This window comes from Gigantopelta aegis, chromosome 6 (assembly GCF_016097555.1).
Source record: "Gigantopelta aegis isolate Gae_Host chromosome 6, Gae_host_genome, whole genome shotgun sequence".
NCBI lineage: Eukaryota > Metazoa > Mollusca > Gastropoda > Neomphalida > Peltospiridae > Gigantopelta > Gigantopelta aegis.
Window position 1 is genome coordinate 96,963,230 of NC_054704.1, and position 18,879 is coordinate 96,982,108.

At 37.5% G+C, this 18,879-nt stretch overlaps 1 protein-coding gene across 2 annotated transcripts in view; it reads left to right on the forward strand.

Moving 5' to 3' along the window:
* The window catches only part of LOC121375332 (probable 3',5'-cyclic phosphodiesterase pde-5), a 92,510-nt gene that overhangs the window by 26,040 nt on the left and 47,591 nt on the right, over positions 1-18,879 (forward strand). Inside the window, exons 1-8 of one of the 2 annotated variants that reach the window (XM_041502736.1) lie at positions 1,736-2,020; positions 9,344-9,523; positions 10,050-10,093; positions 12,078-12,189; positions 13,745-13,794; positions 14,147-14,175; positions 17,118-17,223; positions 18,499-18,592. In XM_041502736.1, the coding sequence (XP_041358670.1) occupies positions 2,014-2,020; positions 9,344-9,523; positions 10,050-10,093; positions 12,078-12,189; positions 13,745-13,794; positions 14,147-14,175; positions 17,118-17,223; positions 18,499-18,592 (622 nt within the window). In that variant the 5' untranslated portion in view covers positions 1,736-2,013. Of the gene's footprint in view, positions 1-1,735; positions 2,021-9,343; positions 9,524-10,049; positions 10,094-12,077; positions 12,190-13,744; positions 13,795-14,146; positions 14,176-17,117; positions 17,224-18,498; positions 18,593-18,879 lie in introns of those variants that run through there. The other variant, XM_041502735.1, reaches the window with a different exon arrangement.

An 18,879-nucleotide genomic window follows, 5' to 3' on the forward strand; every position in this document is an offset into this window, starting at 1 on the left:
AAAAATACGTTATATTAAGTTTGAGATTATATGATAAAAATATTATTACCCTCGTGTGTTTCGATATCGTCAATATCATTTATCAAGAATAAAAATAATGTATTATTTTTTCCCCCTAGTATATGATACTGACGACACCGAAAACCACTCTTCCCTCCCTCCTCTCTCTCTCTCTCTCTCTCTCTCTCTCTCTCTCTCTCTCTCTCTCTCTCTCATGCTTCCAATCCCCACTTATTTTATTATTTCATTAAAGGGAGTGCATATATTTCGGCAGTTTTGATGCTTCGAATCGCCACTCAAGAATATTATTTCATTAACGAAATGACAATATTTCAATAGACCGTACTACTGTGTTTGTAACAATTAAATAGACTGGATTAATTTACCTACAATTCATGTAGGATAATAAAACTAGACTATAAAAATATAGGCCCCAAAAGCATTATTTTCAATAAATAGATTCAGAACTCTGTTTGACTGAAATATTTCAACTGATATTGTAGACCAAAACCCACATTAAGCTAAATACTAGAAATCCATGTATTAAGATGACAGTCAATGTATTAAATATATTGAGATTTCAAGCAAAACAATATGAAATATTGTAATAATCAAAATGCAAAGCTACAAGCGCGCCTCATCCTACTGTAACATCATTTACTAATGCAAAATACAAACACAATTAGAGTGTTAATAAGTTCATGTATTGTGGCTATCAAATATTAATGTTGGCGGTCTTCATACAACATACACGTATCTGACCTTTTTCGTTTTGTTTTATGTTTTACTGTTTTTCTTCTTCCTTTTTGGGGGTTGATGTTTAGGAGTTGTTGCTAGTTTTTTGTTTGTTTGTTTTTAAAAATATTGTTTTAACAAAAAGCTGTGATATAACTGCCAGCTTCCCTGTTTTAAAGTGAAGACTAATACATTTTTCGAGAACAGACAAAGAAAACTAAAGAATAGCCCCGACAGTGAAGAACACGATTTGAATGTTGATGGTGTATTCTGAATGGGATAACAACAGGAGTGTACAGAACAAGACTTGAATGTTGATGGTGTATTCCAAATGGGATAACAGCAGGAGTGTACAGAACAAGACTTGAATGTTGATGGTGTATTCCAAATGGGATAACAGCAGGAGTATACCTAAGACTGCAGATTTCAAAAACTGTTAACCGGAAAAATGTTACAATGGCTACAAACTCAGGATAGTTTCTCCTTTATTTAATAACAATTTGTTTGTATCAGTTAGAAGATCTTTTGTTACAATGCACCCGAGTTGACCTAGCCCGAACACAGTGTCAGCGTGCAATATCACCTAATACAATTTTCCATTGCATCTCCAGCTAAGCGACTTATATTAATAGCCAATGACCATGCAACATTGCCATTGTTCCAGCCATTTGTGCGGGAGCGCTGAACCAAAGTGACCACAGAACTCTCTTTTCTTTTCTTTCTCTCTTTCCCTCACTGTTCTCTATTTACGTCGAGCACTACGTTTTTCAAAGAGAGCATTTCCCTGTCAAAGGTGTCTGCATGTATACGCCTTTCTGTAGTACCATTATACCCTCGGTTACCGGTCCATTGTGTGCACCCCTTCTGCTATTCCACCCAATATGCGTACATAGTTTCCTACACGTACCTAGCTGGTCGGCCTTTCTTGTTTGGCCGACTAAATCTCGAACGTAGAAGCGGATTAGGCCCATGCATAGTGGCTCTGGTTGGCAGTGTACGCAATACGACATGTAACCATTTTTCCGTTGCTACCACTGTCATGGCGATGCTAGCGCAAGTATTGGGGACGTCCTCATTATGGCACATGTCAGATTAGACAGTTTCGGAGATGTGAACTTTGACCTGGAGATTAATACATGTTTCGAGCCGTCTGCGGTGATAAGGGCGCGACGGACACCCGTACGACACCTCGGATTAAAATATTCACATAGTATTCACGACGTAAATAGATTATTGTTGTCAGTGGTCGCAGATCTGGCCCTAATGTAGTGAACAAGCATGAACGGTAAGTGAGCTGTTTCGTTTCTATAAGTACCCCTGTGTGTGTGTGTGTGTGTGTGTGTGTGTGTGTGTATGTGTGTGTGTATGCGTGTGTATGTGTGAGTATAATATGTGTGTGTGTGTATGTATTCGTGTATTGTGTGTGTACGTACGTACGTACGTATGTATGTATGTATGTATGCATGTATGTATGTATGTATGTATGTATGTATGTTGTAATCATGTATGTATGTATGTATGTATGTATGTGTCTGTGTAAATAAATAAATTTGAATCAACATTTTAATATAAAATTCTCACCTTGAGACATTTAATTTAATTATAATATATATGTAGTAATGTTGGTATAAAGTTCGAATTTCAAAGTTTCCCCACTAAAAAAATTAATAAAAAAACCTAATGTTTAGCAAATGAATACACCGACTTTAATTGTGTTTAGCGTGTTTGCCTTTTAAACTTCCCCTCCCTGAAAACTCCTGCACCCACTGCAGCATCCAGTCCTGAGCCCAAGTGACAGTAGCTGCTGCAAATGTCACTATTGGTTCAGTCGGTAGAACGCTGGGCAGAGAGCGTCTGGTTCAAACCCCTCCAGCGAAGGCAGATTTAACAGTTACAGTGCATGTTACAGGGAGGTAGCTTCACGTGATGGTGGTGGTGGTGGTGGTAGTTGTGGTGGTATTGATGTTGGTGATGGTGGTGGTAGTGGTGGTGGTGGTGGTGGTGGTGATGGTGGTGGTGGTGATGGTGGTAGTAGTGGTGGTGGTGGTGGTGGTGGTGGTGGTAGTGGTGGTGTTGGTGGTGGTGATGGTAGTAGTTGTGGTGGTGGTGATGGTGGTGGTAGTTGTGGTGGTGGTGGTGGTGGTGGTGGTGGTAGTTGTGGTGTTGGTCGTGGTGTTGGTAGTTGTGGTGGTGGTGGTGGTGTTAGTAATTGTGGTGGTGGTGTTGGTGATGGTGGTGGTGGTGGTTATTGTGGTGGTGGTGGTGTTGGTGTTGTTGTTGTTCATGGTGGTGGCGGTGGTAGTGGTGGTGGTGTATGTGTGTGTGGGGGTGGGGGGTGGGGGTATGTAGTAGTGTTTGAATAAAGTGTCCATGGCAATAGCTAGAATTTCACAATTATCTCAATTGGTAAAACACTGAACGTTTGCACAGAAAATGCCTGGTTCGAATCCCTTCAGTGGCGGTTGCCTTATCTGCTACTGGTATTATACAGAAAATAATGATTAGGGTCAAGCAGAAAGGTTGTGGGTACTCGATTTTAGATACTTGTTGAGTTCTGTAGTTTGTTATTTTAGTCAGGGGTTGGGGCCTTTTAAGGGCTCTTAGAAGACCTGACCATGATGTTCTTTTAAGAAAATTACAATTTTGTGTCACAATATTCGTTACGTACTTATATTCCATTGAATCAGTGAGTATGTTATTCAGTTATTTCCCGAATGTTCAAAAACAGGCATACTATTTGTTAAAGGAAGATCCCTCCCTAAAAACAATCTTATATTCGCCCCTGCTCTTTATAATTAGTATTGATTTTAGTCGTACAACAGCAGTCCGTAGATCGTGTGATATTGGCATGCCCATTATAGGGTTGCGCTAAACCGATTTCATTATTATTATCGATGTTATCATTTTGTAATAAACCTGATATAAACAGTGTGTTAATCCATTGATAAAAACGCGTGAAACTTAATTTAATCTACTTTTTAAAAAATGCGGTGTTACGTGACATTTAAGATATTTAAAAAAATAAAAATAATTAAAAGCCCTCACAGTAACAGAAAATCACATTTCCATTTTTAACCCTACGCTAAACTGGTTTTTGTACCTAATATAACATTAAATGAATGCGATAATTAAACGTCTTTGTTTTATTTAACGACACCACTAGAGTACATTGTTTAATTAATCATCGGCTATTGGATGTCAAACATATGGTAATTCTGACACTTTGTCTTCAGAGGACATTCACGGCAGTTTTCCATTAGAAGCAGGGGAGGTTTTATATGCACTTTCCCCACAGACAAGACATCACATACCATGGCCTTCGATATTCCAGCCATAGAGAAGTGGATGGAACTAGAATTGAGTCCGCCGAGGAGGTTCGAACAACAAAAATTCCCACCCAAACAAAGAAAAATAAAACAACAAAACAAATAACAGCAACGCTGCCCCCTACAAAAAACAAGTAACAACACCCCCGCTCCCCCTCCCCCCCCAAAAAAAAAGAGAAAAGAAAAAAAGAAAGAAACAACAACAGAACCCCCCCCCCCCCCCCCCCCCCCCCCGCAAAACCCCTCGCATAAAACAAAAAACCCCAAACAAAACCAGAACCAACAGACGAACGTTTTCGTGTTTTATCTCACTGAACTCAACCCAGTTTTCTATTTGGATTGATCGTTTGAGGAGGCTGTTTTAAATACAAGGTAAACACAAACATAATATAAATAAAACGGGCCGAGCTGGGCCCGAAATGAAGATGCACGCCCGGAACAGTTTCAATTACAGGCACGGAATGGGGCGTTTTGGTTCACCTAAATCACAGCGATTGTTTGTCAGATGAATAATATCTGAAATCTTGAAGGATTTGTTCATGGCAGAACATTATGATTTATCCCATTTTTTGTGGGTTTAAAAAACAAAACAAAAATCACCTAATTGTTTTAATGCATCTTGTGAGCTCTTGTGAACAACAACAACAAATAATAATAATTTAAGTTATTTAGGGAAAAGACAAATGGGGTAACCAAGAACATTTCTTCACGTTTAAATGTTTTTTTTTCATACTTTTATTTTTTACTTTATTCATTCATTCATTCTTTCTTTCTTTCTTTCTTTCTTTCTGCCTGTCTGTCTTTCTTCCTTTCTTAATTACTTTCTTTTTTTCTTTATTTATTGTGGTTGCTTCCACGCACACCGAATGTCTCTAAAATGATGTAATTAGTATGTGAACTAAATATTTTGAACCCACTTGTGTCCGCCGAAGAGTACATGTTCGTACATCACCGTGTAGCTGCCAGTGAGCCGCCGATACGGATCTCGCAAACGTTGACGTCTTGCACGTGGTTTGGTTGTTACAATACGGGTGGGTGCGAGAGTAGTTTACACGGTGCGGAGTTCGTGGGAACATGTACAGGTCAGATAGGTACAATCACATGTACATGCTTCTGTAGTTTGATAGCTAGGTGTATAAATAGTGTATATTTTATAAAAAGGAAACGTGCCTTAACATGGTAAATTACACCTTTTTATTAGAGAACCACACAATAATAATTGCAACAACAGCAACAACAATAATAACAATGGCAGCAGCAGCAGCAACAAAAATACCACCACCACCACCAATCCATTTTGAACAGTCGTAACAGCTATTTTGATGCATTGTACGTAGAGGTATAATTATTGATATGACAGTTTGTTCATTGACTGATTCTGTAAAACTGGATTAGACAACCGTCTAACCGCACTCCCTAAAAAAAAAAAAAAAAAAAAAAAAATTACGCACAAGAGTAAAAACAAAACAAAATATCGTCAAAAAATTGTAAAAAACCACACACTCCCGGCTAACCACTGAAACTATTTTTTATAACCAGTAGATAACCCACCCAAACAAGTTCCCTTACTCACCGCCACCTCCACCCTCACCCTTCACCTTCCCCATTAAGTACACCCCTAAACTCAGTGGACAGCCTACTTTAACCTTAGTTGACAATATATAATCACAAAACTGAGTTATTATCATCATCAGAATTAAATACACGTATAATGATTTTTTTCCCGAAGCTTGACGTAGATACCAAAGATCGCGAAGCGTTAACTCAAAAGGGGGCACCCATGTCAATACTCGCATTGTTCGTTATGAAAAAAACCCAGGATTGCGTATCTGTATTACGTAGTTTGTAGTAGTATCGGAATACGTTCACGGGTAGGTGCATTTAGACTAGAATGAAGCCAGTTAACGGTGTGCATTGAAGGTCGAGATCTTAAATCTACCCCGGGTATGGTTAGTTCTAATGTCCGCGTTCAAACAAAAAGCTTGACGTACTGGTTAGAAACACAGGGGGCACGACGGCATTGCAAATTGAGCTGTCTGTCATGTCTTAGTCTTTTAAACATGCTTCATGTTAAACCGTTCGGTCAGCTATCAGACATAGTGACGCAGTTTGCTGTTGTTGTTCGGGAAAAACAATTAACATATAACAACACATGACATACCATATCATTCTCTATCTGATTTTCTGTCTGATTTTGGGAGAAACTTAGACCAGTGGTAAAATGCTCACTTGATGCTAAAACAAATACATCCATAATTACGCTGGAAACAAACTGTGAAACATATGAGAAATGTTTTTGAATAATGGATCCACACACGTTTTATAGATTGTTGTAATTAAAACGAGAGAAAGAATTTTTTTTAAATTTTTATGATGCACTCAACATATTTTAAAGTAAGTTATATATGGCATCGGATTTTGTAACTAAAGCCTAATTCCCCCAAAATATGGGACACGCTACAGATCGTCGTACATTTTAACTTTCACAATCCGTTACTGTCGACCCCCATTATCATGTTCCCATAAAATATGTCGTTTATCTGCAGCGATCTGTGGTAGTCTGCGGCGATATACAAGGCAATGCAGATTGTCTTTAAACCAGGTTTAACAAGTCAGCGATGGAAGACTTTTGACAGAAGTAAAACGACACCAGGTGTTTGTAGTGAACATTATTATGTGCCGTCTGACAAACGGAAAGCGTACAGCTGTGCACGTATGTACAGCAGTCTAGATTAAAAATAAAACCGCTAGGAATACTAGACTAGTTTGATTTCATTGTCTGAAAATGACAACACTTTTGTAATTTAGATAGCCGTATTGCATTATACTGCTGACGTCATCATTAATAGTGACGTGAATGACTGAATAAGTAAAGAAATACAAAGTGGAAGTGTGGGTAGTTTCCAATTTGAACAGGTTTTTTGTAGGGTTGTTTTTGTTGCTTGTTTGTTTGTTGTTCTTTTTGTTGTTGTTTTTTTCCAAACACAAAAGTTCATTAGAATAATAAACAGTTCTGTATAAAAATCAGTAACACCCCCAATACAATAATAAAAATATAAAATAAAAATAAAACAATTAAAATAATAATAACAACAAAAATCGATGACTGTTATGCGGAGTTATAAAGTGAGCATATCGGTGGGGTTTTTTTTAGGGGTTAAACCCTTTTTGTTCGGTTCATACCTGTATCTTGCAAAACATAAATGTTGTCTATTCTTAATTAAATATTTTAGTATGACGACTTTCAAAGTAGTATTTTTAATATAAAACAGCCTATATAATTTTGTATGCTGATTAATACGATCATGCAGGCCTAAAACCGGAAGTAGATCTAATAACAGGTAAACAGTTTATAATAATGTATTGCTAATTAGATCAGCCGACAGAAATAATAATTATAATTATTAATATATAGCCTTTGATTTTATTCGGACAGTAATCTAATGCACACGGTCATGTGTAAAATCACGCAGTACATTGACTATGAGAAAAGGAAATTATGTTACCGTACATTTTATAATGTTGTTCTCTTCTTGGTTTTTTTTTTTTAGACAAACAGTAATTACCAACAGCAATAAGATGTACATTTGTAAGTCTGGAGTCATCAATAACACGTTAGCGTACTGTAATGTGAGGCTATCTACTATTTAATACATACTTATTGCGAGATGTAGTCTAAATACTAGCAATCTAATTAAAATTAGCTCCACTATTACATGTGGATCTAACAGCAGCCTGTTGGAGCTCATGTCCAGTTGACCTTTCATTCGACCAATCAAAACCTTACTTGCAAAATCATGCCAGTGATTTGAAAACATTCGGGATTATGCCGAGGGTATACGAAATGATTCGGGTGAATTACGAAGTATGCCGGAAACTGATTTCAATATAAAATTTTATATAAAATTCGTTTTAGGACGAAAAACCCCCACCGTGATGGTATAGCCATAAAGTCTGTTTATACTACATGTCGTATAGATCCAGAGTTTATTACTGCACTTTTACCAATATTTTTCAATGTTGAAATAGACCAACAAGTTCGCCTATTGCATACATAGTCTCGCCCAATATTTTTAGAATGTGTATGCTCCCGAATAACGCTATAAAAAAGCGAAGTGTAATTGGTCGATATTTAAATTGTTATTTATAGATGAAATGTCACCTAGACATGGGAGTCCACGCAATGCTGTTAGATCTACTGGTAGACCAGTAGAGCTAATTTTAATCAGGATGAAATACTAGTAGTGATGAGAGAAGAAAACCCAAACTACCAATTACGCTATTCCTACCCAAAAGCAGCAAGGACAGCATTTACCACTATCTTTGATATATCAGTAGGGGGACAGTGGCTGAGGCGGGAAAATCTTAAGCGGTCTAATCCTACGAGCCACTGCACGTGCCAGCTATATTATCAGAACCGGAAATGGAACCACATTCTGATACTGTCAGATTTAGATTCACAACTGTACCAAACGAACGAGAAACAGTAAGAAAGTGTCTTTTTATTTATAAAAAAACACCTTGTATAGTTGTAAAAATTTAATTTTAAAAGCTTAAAATGCCCATTTTAAATCTTAAACGTGCAATTTTATGTCTAACTGAAAAGAAAAACAAACCCTCTTTTATTGCGCCGATATTCGTTTTAACTACCCACCCCAACTGTTATAGCCGTTTTAGTACGGCATTGGCGTAGCCAGAGGGCACGGGCATGGCTCCACACCACCCAATTACAAGTAAGGTTCAAGCACCTTGCCATGTCCAGGAAAGAGTGTTAGTTGTTAGTGTTTAGTGAGAGTTGAAGTTTGTTTTCCATTAGAGCACATTGATTAATTAATCGTCGTTATTGGATGTCAAACATTTGGTAACTATGACATGAGTCTTAGAACGGAAACCCGCTACATTTTTACATTAACACGGCCTTTGACTAGTTGTGGAACACTGATTGGAACGCGAAAAACCCAAACAGCTGAATGGATCCTGCGACGCAAGCACCTAAAGCGAGCACTCAACCGACTGAGCTACATCCCGTTCTGTTTAGTGAGAGGTCCATGTAGTGGCCTTAACCCTAAACATTGAGTCGTTTTCATTCACTCTGTGTGGGAGCCGGTACCGGGCTGCGAACCCAGTACCTACCAGCCTTTTGACCAATGGTTTAACCACTACACCATGTCTATATTTTCTGTTGCCCCATTAGGCTGTGTGGATGGCCCCAATATAAAATTCTGGCTACACCAATAAGATACGACAACGAGATTGTAATGTTACTGATTGGTTGTTTTTAGAAGTGAACTCTGACCTGGTGACACAGTTCCTGCACCAGAACCCGGAGTACCTGGACCACTATGTGGAGACGTACGTGAGCCTGGACCAGGTGGAGCGCTGGCAGATCCGCAAGTCGCGACCGCCGTCCTCGTACGGGAACCGAGGATCCTCCGCTATAGGAGACAGACTCAGAGTGAACGGTAACACACTTTACAGGCTACTGGGTGCATCGTCAGAGAGAGAGAGAGAGAGAGAGAGAGAGAGAGAGAGAGAGAGAGAGAGAGAGAAGAGAGAGAGAGAGAGAGAGAGAGAGAGAGTGAGAGAGAGAGAGAGAAATGGGGAGGGAGGGGAGATAAAGAGAGAGGGAGAATAATGGAGGGAGAAAGTGTGCGCGTGTGTGTATGTATGTGTGTGTTAGAGAGAGAGAGAGAGAGAGAGAGAGAGAGAGAGAGAGAGAGAGAGAGAGAGAGAGAGAGAGAGAGAGAGAGAGAGAGAATATATGAGTACAATAATACTAATTTTGCCTTTTTGAAATAAAATCACTATTACAATACTTTACGTATAACCCATTTCCGGTTTCTACAAGTACCCGAACTCTGCATTAGAGATCATAACCTCCTTTTATTCCCAGCAACAACCCGTACGTCACAGAATGTTGTGAAGCCTAATCCAGATTGACATGTTTATGTAAATTAAACGTTTAAACATGTGTGTTCTTTATTTCAGAAAACCACCATCTTGAGAACAAGAACTCCTTATCGAAATGGAAGGTGAGTATCCGCAGCTGTTGAAATATACTTAACACAATCAAGTAAGGGCCAATGAACTGTTTGGTCAGTTTTTGATAGTGTTTTGGTTTTATGTTATTAAACCTTGATCACATGTCATTTCGAAACGTTATTTGAGTTAATTGTGACAATTGGTGCGCACTTTGTCTTCTTTGAAAAACCCAAACCAAATGTAACTTGTACGATATATACCAGTAACAAGACGTTAAGGGCCACATGAATACCTGATTTGGAGCGGGGTATCTCACTCGCTTTCTCTGCCAGTGGTAGAGAAACGCTCTTGCAGCCGTTGGATGACGGGCTGGCTCACTTGAAGGTGTCTCGCTCCTTGTCCCATGGATATGCTAGGGCTTACACACAGTCCAGAATGCTCACTTTACGTCTTTGGTTATCCAAAACCAGATTGCAAACAAATGTATACCCCAACCATAATCAGACGTGGGTTTTATCGTGTGGTTTGTTTGTTTGTTTGTTTGTTTGTTTTTGTTGTTTTTTGTTGTTGTTGGTTTTTTGTTTGGTTTTTTGTGTGTGTTTTTTTTTTTTTGGGGGGGGGGGGGGGGGGGGTGTCCTTGCTTGGCAGTTGTTTTAGTTTTTAAAAAAGCCAAACAATGTCAGATTTTGTTTACGTCTTTGCCTCACGTTTTCTACCGGGCAACCAAACAAGTTGTGAGTAAAAGGCTGCTGTGCATGCCATCTACAAAGCGTTAACCACCTCTATAACCTACTTTGTATCACCCATCAACGCCACTGGTTTTTGGTTTCAATTTGTGAAAAAGTAAGATATATATATATATATATATAAAGTGTTAAACATAGTTTCTGGCCAATAATTAACTTTGTTGAGTATAACTATCCATTAAGCACGGACGTGTGTAATCGCGATAGACGTGTTTACGATGATCAGTATGTGACGTGTTATGATAATTGACCAATATCGGTGATGTCAGAGATCTGAGTGTAGGACAGGGGCTCAGTTCACTAATCGCTGGCCACTTTGCGATCTCGCAGTGCAAAGCAAACAGACAAGCAAGGACGATGCGAGGTTGCTTAGCGAGCGTAAGAGAGCTTTGTCAATTAGTCCCCTGGATTGTTTATTTAATATTATCACAGTCTGGTAATCACACTTACGCTAGAGAACAGAGAGAAACCCACCGAGTCAATTTATATGATTATATGCGTGTAAATATACTCAACAAAATTCATCGAAGACCAGTAAACTGTTTGGTCAGTTTTTGCTAATGTTTTTTTTTAATGTTTGGGAACTTTGATCTCATGTAATATCTAAACATTGTTTGAATACATTTTGACCAGGGATCCACCATTTGTATTTCTTGGAAACACACACACACACACACACACACACCACACACACACACACACACACACCTGACCAAACCCCCCCACCAAAAACAGATAATTTTTACCATATGTAAAGAAAAATGATAAATTTTGCGTAGTACACGATCATTGTTTGACGTCATATTAACATAAGAAGCGAAACAACATTAAGAAGGAATTAAACAATAGATACAGACAGACATAGAAGTAGACATTAGGAGAAAGGAGGGACGGAACAAGAGAGAGACAGATAGACATACAACATCCAGACACATACGGAGGAAGGGAAGGAGAGAAAGAGAAAGACAGATAGATAGACAACAGAACAATATAAATACACGGACAGAGACAATGACAAAGAGACAAAAAGACATACAGACACATAGTTAAGATAAAAACACAGTGTCTAACAAACGGAGAGGGACACTAACAGACAGACAAAATGGGCATGTGTGTATGTCCAGCATTCTACTGACTACACTATAGACAATCTTCTATAACGTTCTAGTCTTCTTTTTTAATTTTCAGTTACTATAATCATACTTTACACTATATAGTGGATATCACACCTCTCCTTTTCATACAGATATACAGCTCGTATATGCAACACGTTTTAATCTCACTACAGGCGCGGATACAAACGAGCAAAGGTCGAGTGCTGCACGAAATCGCCAAGGAAATACAAAACCCAAAGGGCAAGGCTATTATCCTGCATGAATTGGCAGCATGTGTGTCGGCAGGTAAGCGAAACCATTCAGTGTGCCTCGTGTACCCGTTACTCTACATTACCCTACCCCATCACGGCCTCCTATTAAGGGCCAGAATCAGGATTTTCCTCGTCAGTTGTGCGACGTTTAAAAATAGCATTTACCGTATTCAGGGAGATTGTGCAGCATTTAAAAATGAAACCTACATTATTACACAAAATGACATTCTCTCATATGCGTGTTTTTGGTGCGGTGCGGGCGCGTAACTCGGAGAACGGACGCATCAAAATTCGATTTTATGGTTATCAATATCTGCATCGCGTCAAAACGTGCGCACGTGGTAAAGGCTATAAGAGACATCATGTACACGTATCTCACCCTCTAACACCCAGACCTTCACTAAAATAAATACACTTGTCTTATTTAGTTGATAAAATTCTGGGGTGGGGGTACGCTCCATGTTTCCTTTTCCTGGAACGCTCGATTTTCTTTCTTTATCTTATGAGGACCAGTTCCACATCCTAGTTCTTTTCTTTCCAAAGGAAAGGAATGTTTGTTTAAAGACACTTCGGCACATTTTTAAACTACGCCTGTTTGGTGTCTTAACGTGTGACTATTTCGACACTACGAGAGAGAAAGAGGAAAAGCGCCAAGTAGGTTAATCCTAACGATGAATCGTTTATATGCACTTTTTTACAGACAGGACAGTACATGCTACATACCTTGGAATAACCAGTCTAGTCGTGAGGTGTTTATTGGAACGGGGGTGGGCGATCGAACCGACGACCCATCGCACATCAAGCGAGCGCTCAACCACTAAAGGAAAAGCCACTCGTACGAGAATGCCGTTGCACAACAACCGATGTTGTCTTGTCATAGTCGGTTATTCTTTTGACTATTCTCGCACGAGTCACTCGTATCGTGTAGTGCTGCTTTAATTTACACCCCATTTTCCCCCCAAAGATGACACATCTAGTGTTTTTCCCCAGGGTATCCCAGAATTAATGGGGTGGGAGCGTATGAGGGTGAGAGGCTTGGAAACAGCCTTCTTATCATCTGAGTCAGCCACATTATTTGGTTTCGTCTATACATACATGGTTTATATATAACTTTATTTAATGGGTAGTTTTATTTAAACCTTTTATCTCCCTCCCCCACTGACGTTATCAATTCTGGAACATCCCTTAAATGGCAAGAGGAACATGTTTCCATTATATATTTATAATAATCCTTATGTTTTATAGTACCTTAAATATATGGCTTAATACCATTTAAATATATATATATATATATATATATATATATATATATATATATATATATATAATACCATAATAAAACAAAACATTTTAATGTTATTAATATGTACATGTATATAAAAATTACTTCTTTAAATCTTCTACATTTGTTTTCTTCTAATAAAGTATCCTGTATTGTTTTGTAATTCTTACATGTAAACTATGATACTATTAAACCCTCTTTTCAGCTGTCAATGCAGACGGATACAACCTCTACTTCTAATAAAGTATCCTGTATTGTTTAGTAATTCTTATATGTAAACTCTAACATTATTAAAAACTCTTTCCAGCTGTCAATGCAGACGGGTACAACCTCTACCTGGTGGATGAAGGTAAACAAGTAAGTACACACAACACAAACGCCGAGTAAACCACTGTCCTTGGAAACTATCCAGTACCGTGTCCCACATTTTACAATAAACGTAGTTCCCTACTCTAATTAACAGTTAAACAGTTATATATATATTCATTTAATAGTTAATATTGTGTTTTAAAATTTACAATTTGTTAGTTGGGATGTTCATACTCCAATTTAAATATTTAAGACCACAATTTTTATTGCAATTTAATAGTTACATATTCCGATATCTTAATAAATCAGGAATTGTCGTTATATTATCATAACTATATGTTTAGCAAGTTCGATTTTTTTTTTGGTGAATAATTTTATGTATTATTATTTTTACTTTCAGGAAATTACCTATAGTCCTAGCTCAAATAGGTAAGACCTTAAATATCTACTTATAAAGTATGTGCGTAACACATTGCTGTAAAATGTATTTTAAATGAAACGTGAAGAGGTGTGTGTGTGTGTGTGTGTGTGTGTGTGTGTGTGTGTGTGTGGGCGGGGTGATGACCCATCTCAGACGGTTATGCATCCCCAGTTGAAAGGGAAATTAATATGTTTTCAATTAGTTCCCCATTTGCTTCCGACCGTCTATTTAAAGTCACAAGATTAAACCTATGAAGTATATGAAAAGAGAAAAGAAAATGAAACTGTAATTAGCATAATAAATGACCTATTAAATATTTAGAAATAAACATCTACAATTTAAGTAATCGCAGATCATTGTTTTAGAACTATTTATAAACCTTTCAAGAGGCACTGTGTGATGCATTCGTCAATTTCATGGAAACTAAAGCATGTCAATGCCAAACCACCCGACACTCACCCTCGGAACACAGTCTGAGCTAATTTAACTATAGATTATCTTTATGTTGCATTTTTCAATGTTTGAGTGGTTTTGTATATAAAACCCTCCACGTCTCACCTTTATTCTATACATAACTTTAAATAGTTATATTTTATATAGTTATATTGTATTATTATTATTATTGTTATTATTGTTATTGTTGTTATTATTATTATTATTATTATTATTATTATAAGTAATATTAATTTTTAATATCAGTCTTGACAATGTTTGCTATTAGTTTCTGATAAATGATACGTAGTAAATTCCCATTTAATAAACTGTTTGACAGAAGATGCACTTAGCAGTAATGCGACATTTTAAAATCATTAAAATACATTACAACGCCATCTGCTTCTTGCGGAAAGATTACGACCTCTTTTTGCGTCAATTAGTCGCTGGATTCTAGGGCTGTTTTCACCATTTACGGTATTTAAATGACTCGGCTGTATCGATTTCCAGCGTGATTAACAGCATTCTCCAATACATGACGTGCACCGTAATGAAATATCTGTCAAACATCATCGTTCTCCGGTGTTTCATGTCACTCTCTGCTTATAAATAATAGACAAAACTACTTTTGTGTACGGGCATGGACCTTGATCTTTTTCTTAATGTAAAACAAAATTGTGACTAAATAAGCAAATGAGTTCTTAAAGCTAGCTTGTTCTTAGTTTATGTGAGCATAGAAATGTCAAATTAATAAAGTTTATTACAAATATATTTTTCAATCAATAAATTTATGTATACGTAGGCGACTGAAAGCTATTATATAGATAATGCTATTTTGCTCGAAGAAGACTCCTACGGGTGACTGTTGAAGACAAAGAATATGCGAATAATCTATATAGGTGACGGAAAATACCAGCAACGGGAAGGAACAATTGCCTGTTAATTCACTTTAAACAGGAGGGGACCAATGCATACTGTTCACAGCTGTAACCTCCTCCTTTCCCCGTTTCCAACACGCATAATAGCGATTATTTAATGTAATATTATGTGTTGCATTTCAGTAATTATCTAAGACCAATCCCCGTCGGTGGGCCCATTTACCTATTTCTCATTCTAGCCAGTACACCACGAATGGTATATCAACGGCCGCGGTATGTACTGTCTTTGGGATGGTGCATATAAAATATACCTTGCTGCTAACGTAAAACTGTAGTTCAGAGCTCACCCATGGACCAAAAATTCCTGTAGCTAAACAATGAGCCAAATGGGATTTTTATTAGCCATAATGAAAATGCTTTAGCCACAAACGTTTTATGCAGTACTGTATATAGTGTTTATATATGAATATTAAAATGCATCTTTTTAGCTAATTATGTACGAACTGGAATAAATATCTGGACGACAAAACCGTATTCCCTCATCAAAATCAAAGACAGCAATGAATGTAGGGGGTTGGGGCTAAGCTGGTCTCCTCTCTAAGACTATATATTTGACATATTAGCTGATGATTTATAAATAAATCTGCTCTAGGAGTGTCGTTTTGGTTTTGTTTTTTTAAACTTTAACTTTTCAGTCATTATTTTATTTATTGAACTGTATCTATTAATTAAAGTTACGTTTTGTTTAACAACATTAGAGTACTCATCGACTATTGGAGGTCAAACATTTGGTAATTCTGAAAGGTAGTTTTAAAGAAAACCCACCACATGTTTTCATCGTACATGTGTTAATAGTCCGTTTGCTGCAAAAGGAAACCGATGAATTGGCACATGTTATTAAGACTCAAAGCCATACCAACTCTCATAACATTTGTTACTCAAATATGTATTGAAATAAACAAGTTTCTTTACAAATTATTATCAAACTGTATAAAGTAAAACTGATTTTTAATACAGGCGTGAAGACAAAATGCTGGAAAGTTCTGAAGAAACCTTTTGTCATTATTGATACTGAGATTGGTTTTCCCAAAATGTTGGTATGGGTTTCAATATAGAAATACTATTAGGTTACTACGATTTGTTATCGTGGTTATTTGGCGAGGTTTAGATAACGATGTAACAGACGAGATTCAGCTTTTTGGTTTTTGTTTTAAATGTTTAATTCCAAACTAATTGAGAATGGTTGCACCGAGGGAGCTTGATTCTGCGAACAAAGCACCTCATGCGAGCGCTCTACCGTCGAGCTACATCCTGCCCATCTGGTAATTAATGCTAATGGAAACATGTACCAGGTTTCCTTTCAGACTACGTGTCGGAATTACCAAATGTTTGACATCCAGTAGTCAATGGTTAATTAATCAATGTGCTCTAGTGGTGTCGTTAAACCAACCAAATAAATAAATAAATAATGATATAGTGATATCAGGGCCCCAACCCTGACACTACCAAATTTACTTTTTTAAGAGCCAAAACAACATCTCTCCCCGTCAAAACAACAACAACAAAACCGCACACACACACGCCCACCCACAAAAGACAACACATATTAAAGTAATTAATACGTTCTGTATTACTTTCAGTGGTAAAGCGTTTGAAAACAGCGCAGAACGAATTTGTCTGGGTCGGACAGTTGCTGCACACGTCGCCTGTACAAAAGAGATCGTTCGAATCAAGGATATATGCGCGGTAGGTCAATGTATATAATAGAACACCCAAAACACCCAAACAATTAAGAACTGTGTTCACACTCTGGCCGTTCTACAACAGTAGAGAGTATAATTATTAAGTGCTGTATCTGTAGGCATGTATGGCAGGACACTTAACCCTACCTCCAAAGAGACCATACCGGGTTTGATGTGATTGTAAAACTTGTTTCCGACCAGAAACTCATGGTATACACATTCATTAATATCCCTAACAATTAATAAAATGTTATTTTGGTAAGAGTAGAGCTCTACTAGTTGGAATCGTCCATCACAAATAGCAAACTAGGACTAGTCTCTTTAAAGGTACAGTTAATCGGAACGAATAAACCGTGTTCCGTTATCAAACCCGTATTGCTACACAAACATATAGTTTAGCAAAGTCGTGGCTAAACCAAGCAAAGTCGTGGCTAAACCAAGCAAAGTCGTGGCTGCTGCCAAGTTTAGCAAAGTTGTGGCTGCTGTCAAGGATCACTACTATCAGGTATCTTGTCTATAGAACTGACACTCCCTAGGATATCCTTTACAGAGCGTTATATCCTTGTGTCGCCTCAAGAGGACTGCCACTAATCTTATACCACATATAGGAGGACTGCCACTCCCTAAAAAAACAGAACGTTACATCCTTCTTATGCCACCCACAGGAGAACTGCCACTCTCTAGGAAATCTTACAGAATGTTGTATCCTTATGCCGTCTATATGACTCACTCGCTAGTCCTTTACAGAACATTATTTCATGTTGCCTCTATGAGGACTGCCAGTCTTACGACTAGTTTAATAAATCAAAACATGCACAGGACGTAGATTACTGGCATACACTCAAGAATCATTGTCAACACTGTGCTGGTATCAGGTATTTTAGGCCTGCGTTACCACTAACTTAAAAGTTTCCACAAATTATGAATTTACCATTTGACAAATGTATTATATAGTCAAATTTATATTTTGATCAGATGTAACTTCCAAAATAAAACTACCATTTTGAGTTTGTATACTTTGTATTCAAGTTTAAAAAAATATATAACTACTAACGTATCCAGGGTTTGCTGCATATGATTAAACTGTGCATTTACTTACCCATTGATCTTGTATGTATGACTTTAATTATTATGGAAACAAATCGTGCTTTTAAATAACGTTTTTTCGGATCTTCAAAAGTGAAGTGTTTTAATTCGTTACATTATTCGTATATTGATTTATCTATGTCATGTAATGTGTTGGTTGCCTTTAACCTATAATAAACGATTATATTAACAGGATAGTCGGTTTCCAGAAGGACTTGGAACAGGGCATAGCAAGGCTCATGCAGTTCTTGGTTTGCCGTTGATGGATGGACGATCAAATGTCATAGGTACGTGTGTTTACAATTAGATTCCATTAAAGACACTAACTCTAATTTTTAAGGCATGTACCTTTTTTGTTTCACACAAAATACAATTTGAGCTTCTATAAACACTACGACTACCAGAAACACTTTGGAAAATTTACAATTTATTGTTTTTAAATTGTAAGTAATGTGTCAGTTAATGGATAACAATATTGTAATAACCGAACATATATGGCTATTTTCCATGTGCGCGGGTTTTGGAGAGACGCGGGCAAGGAACGTGACAAATGGTCGCATCAAAAATCGATTCC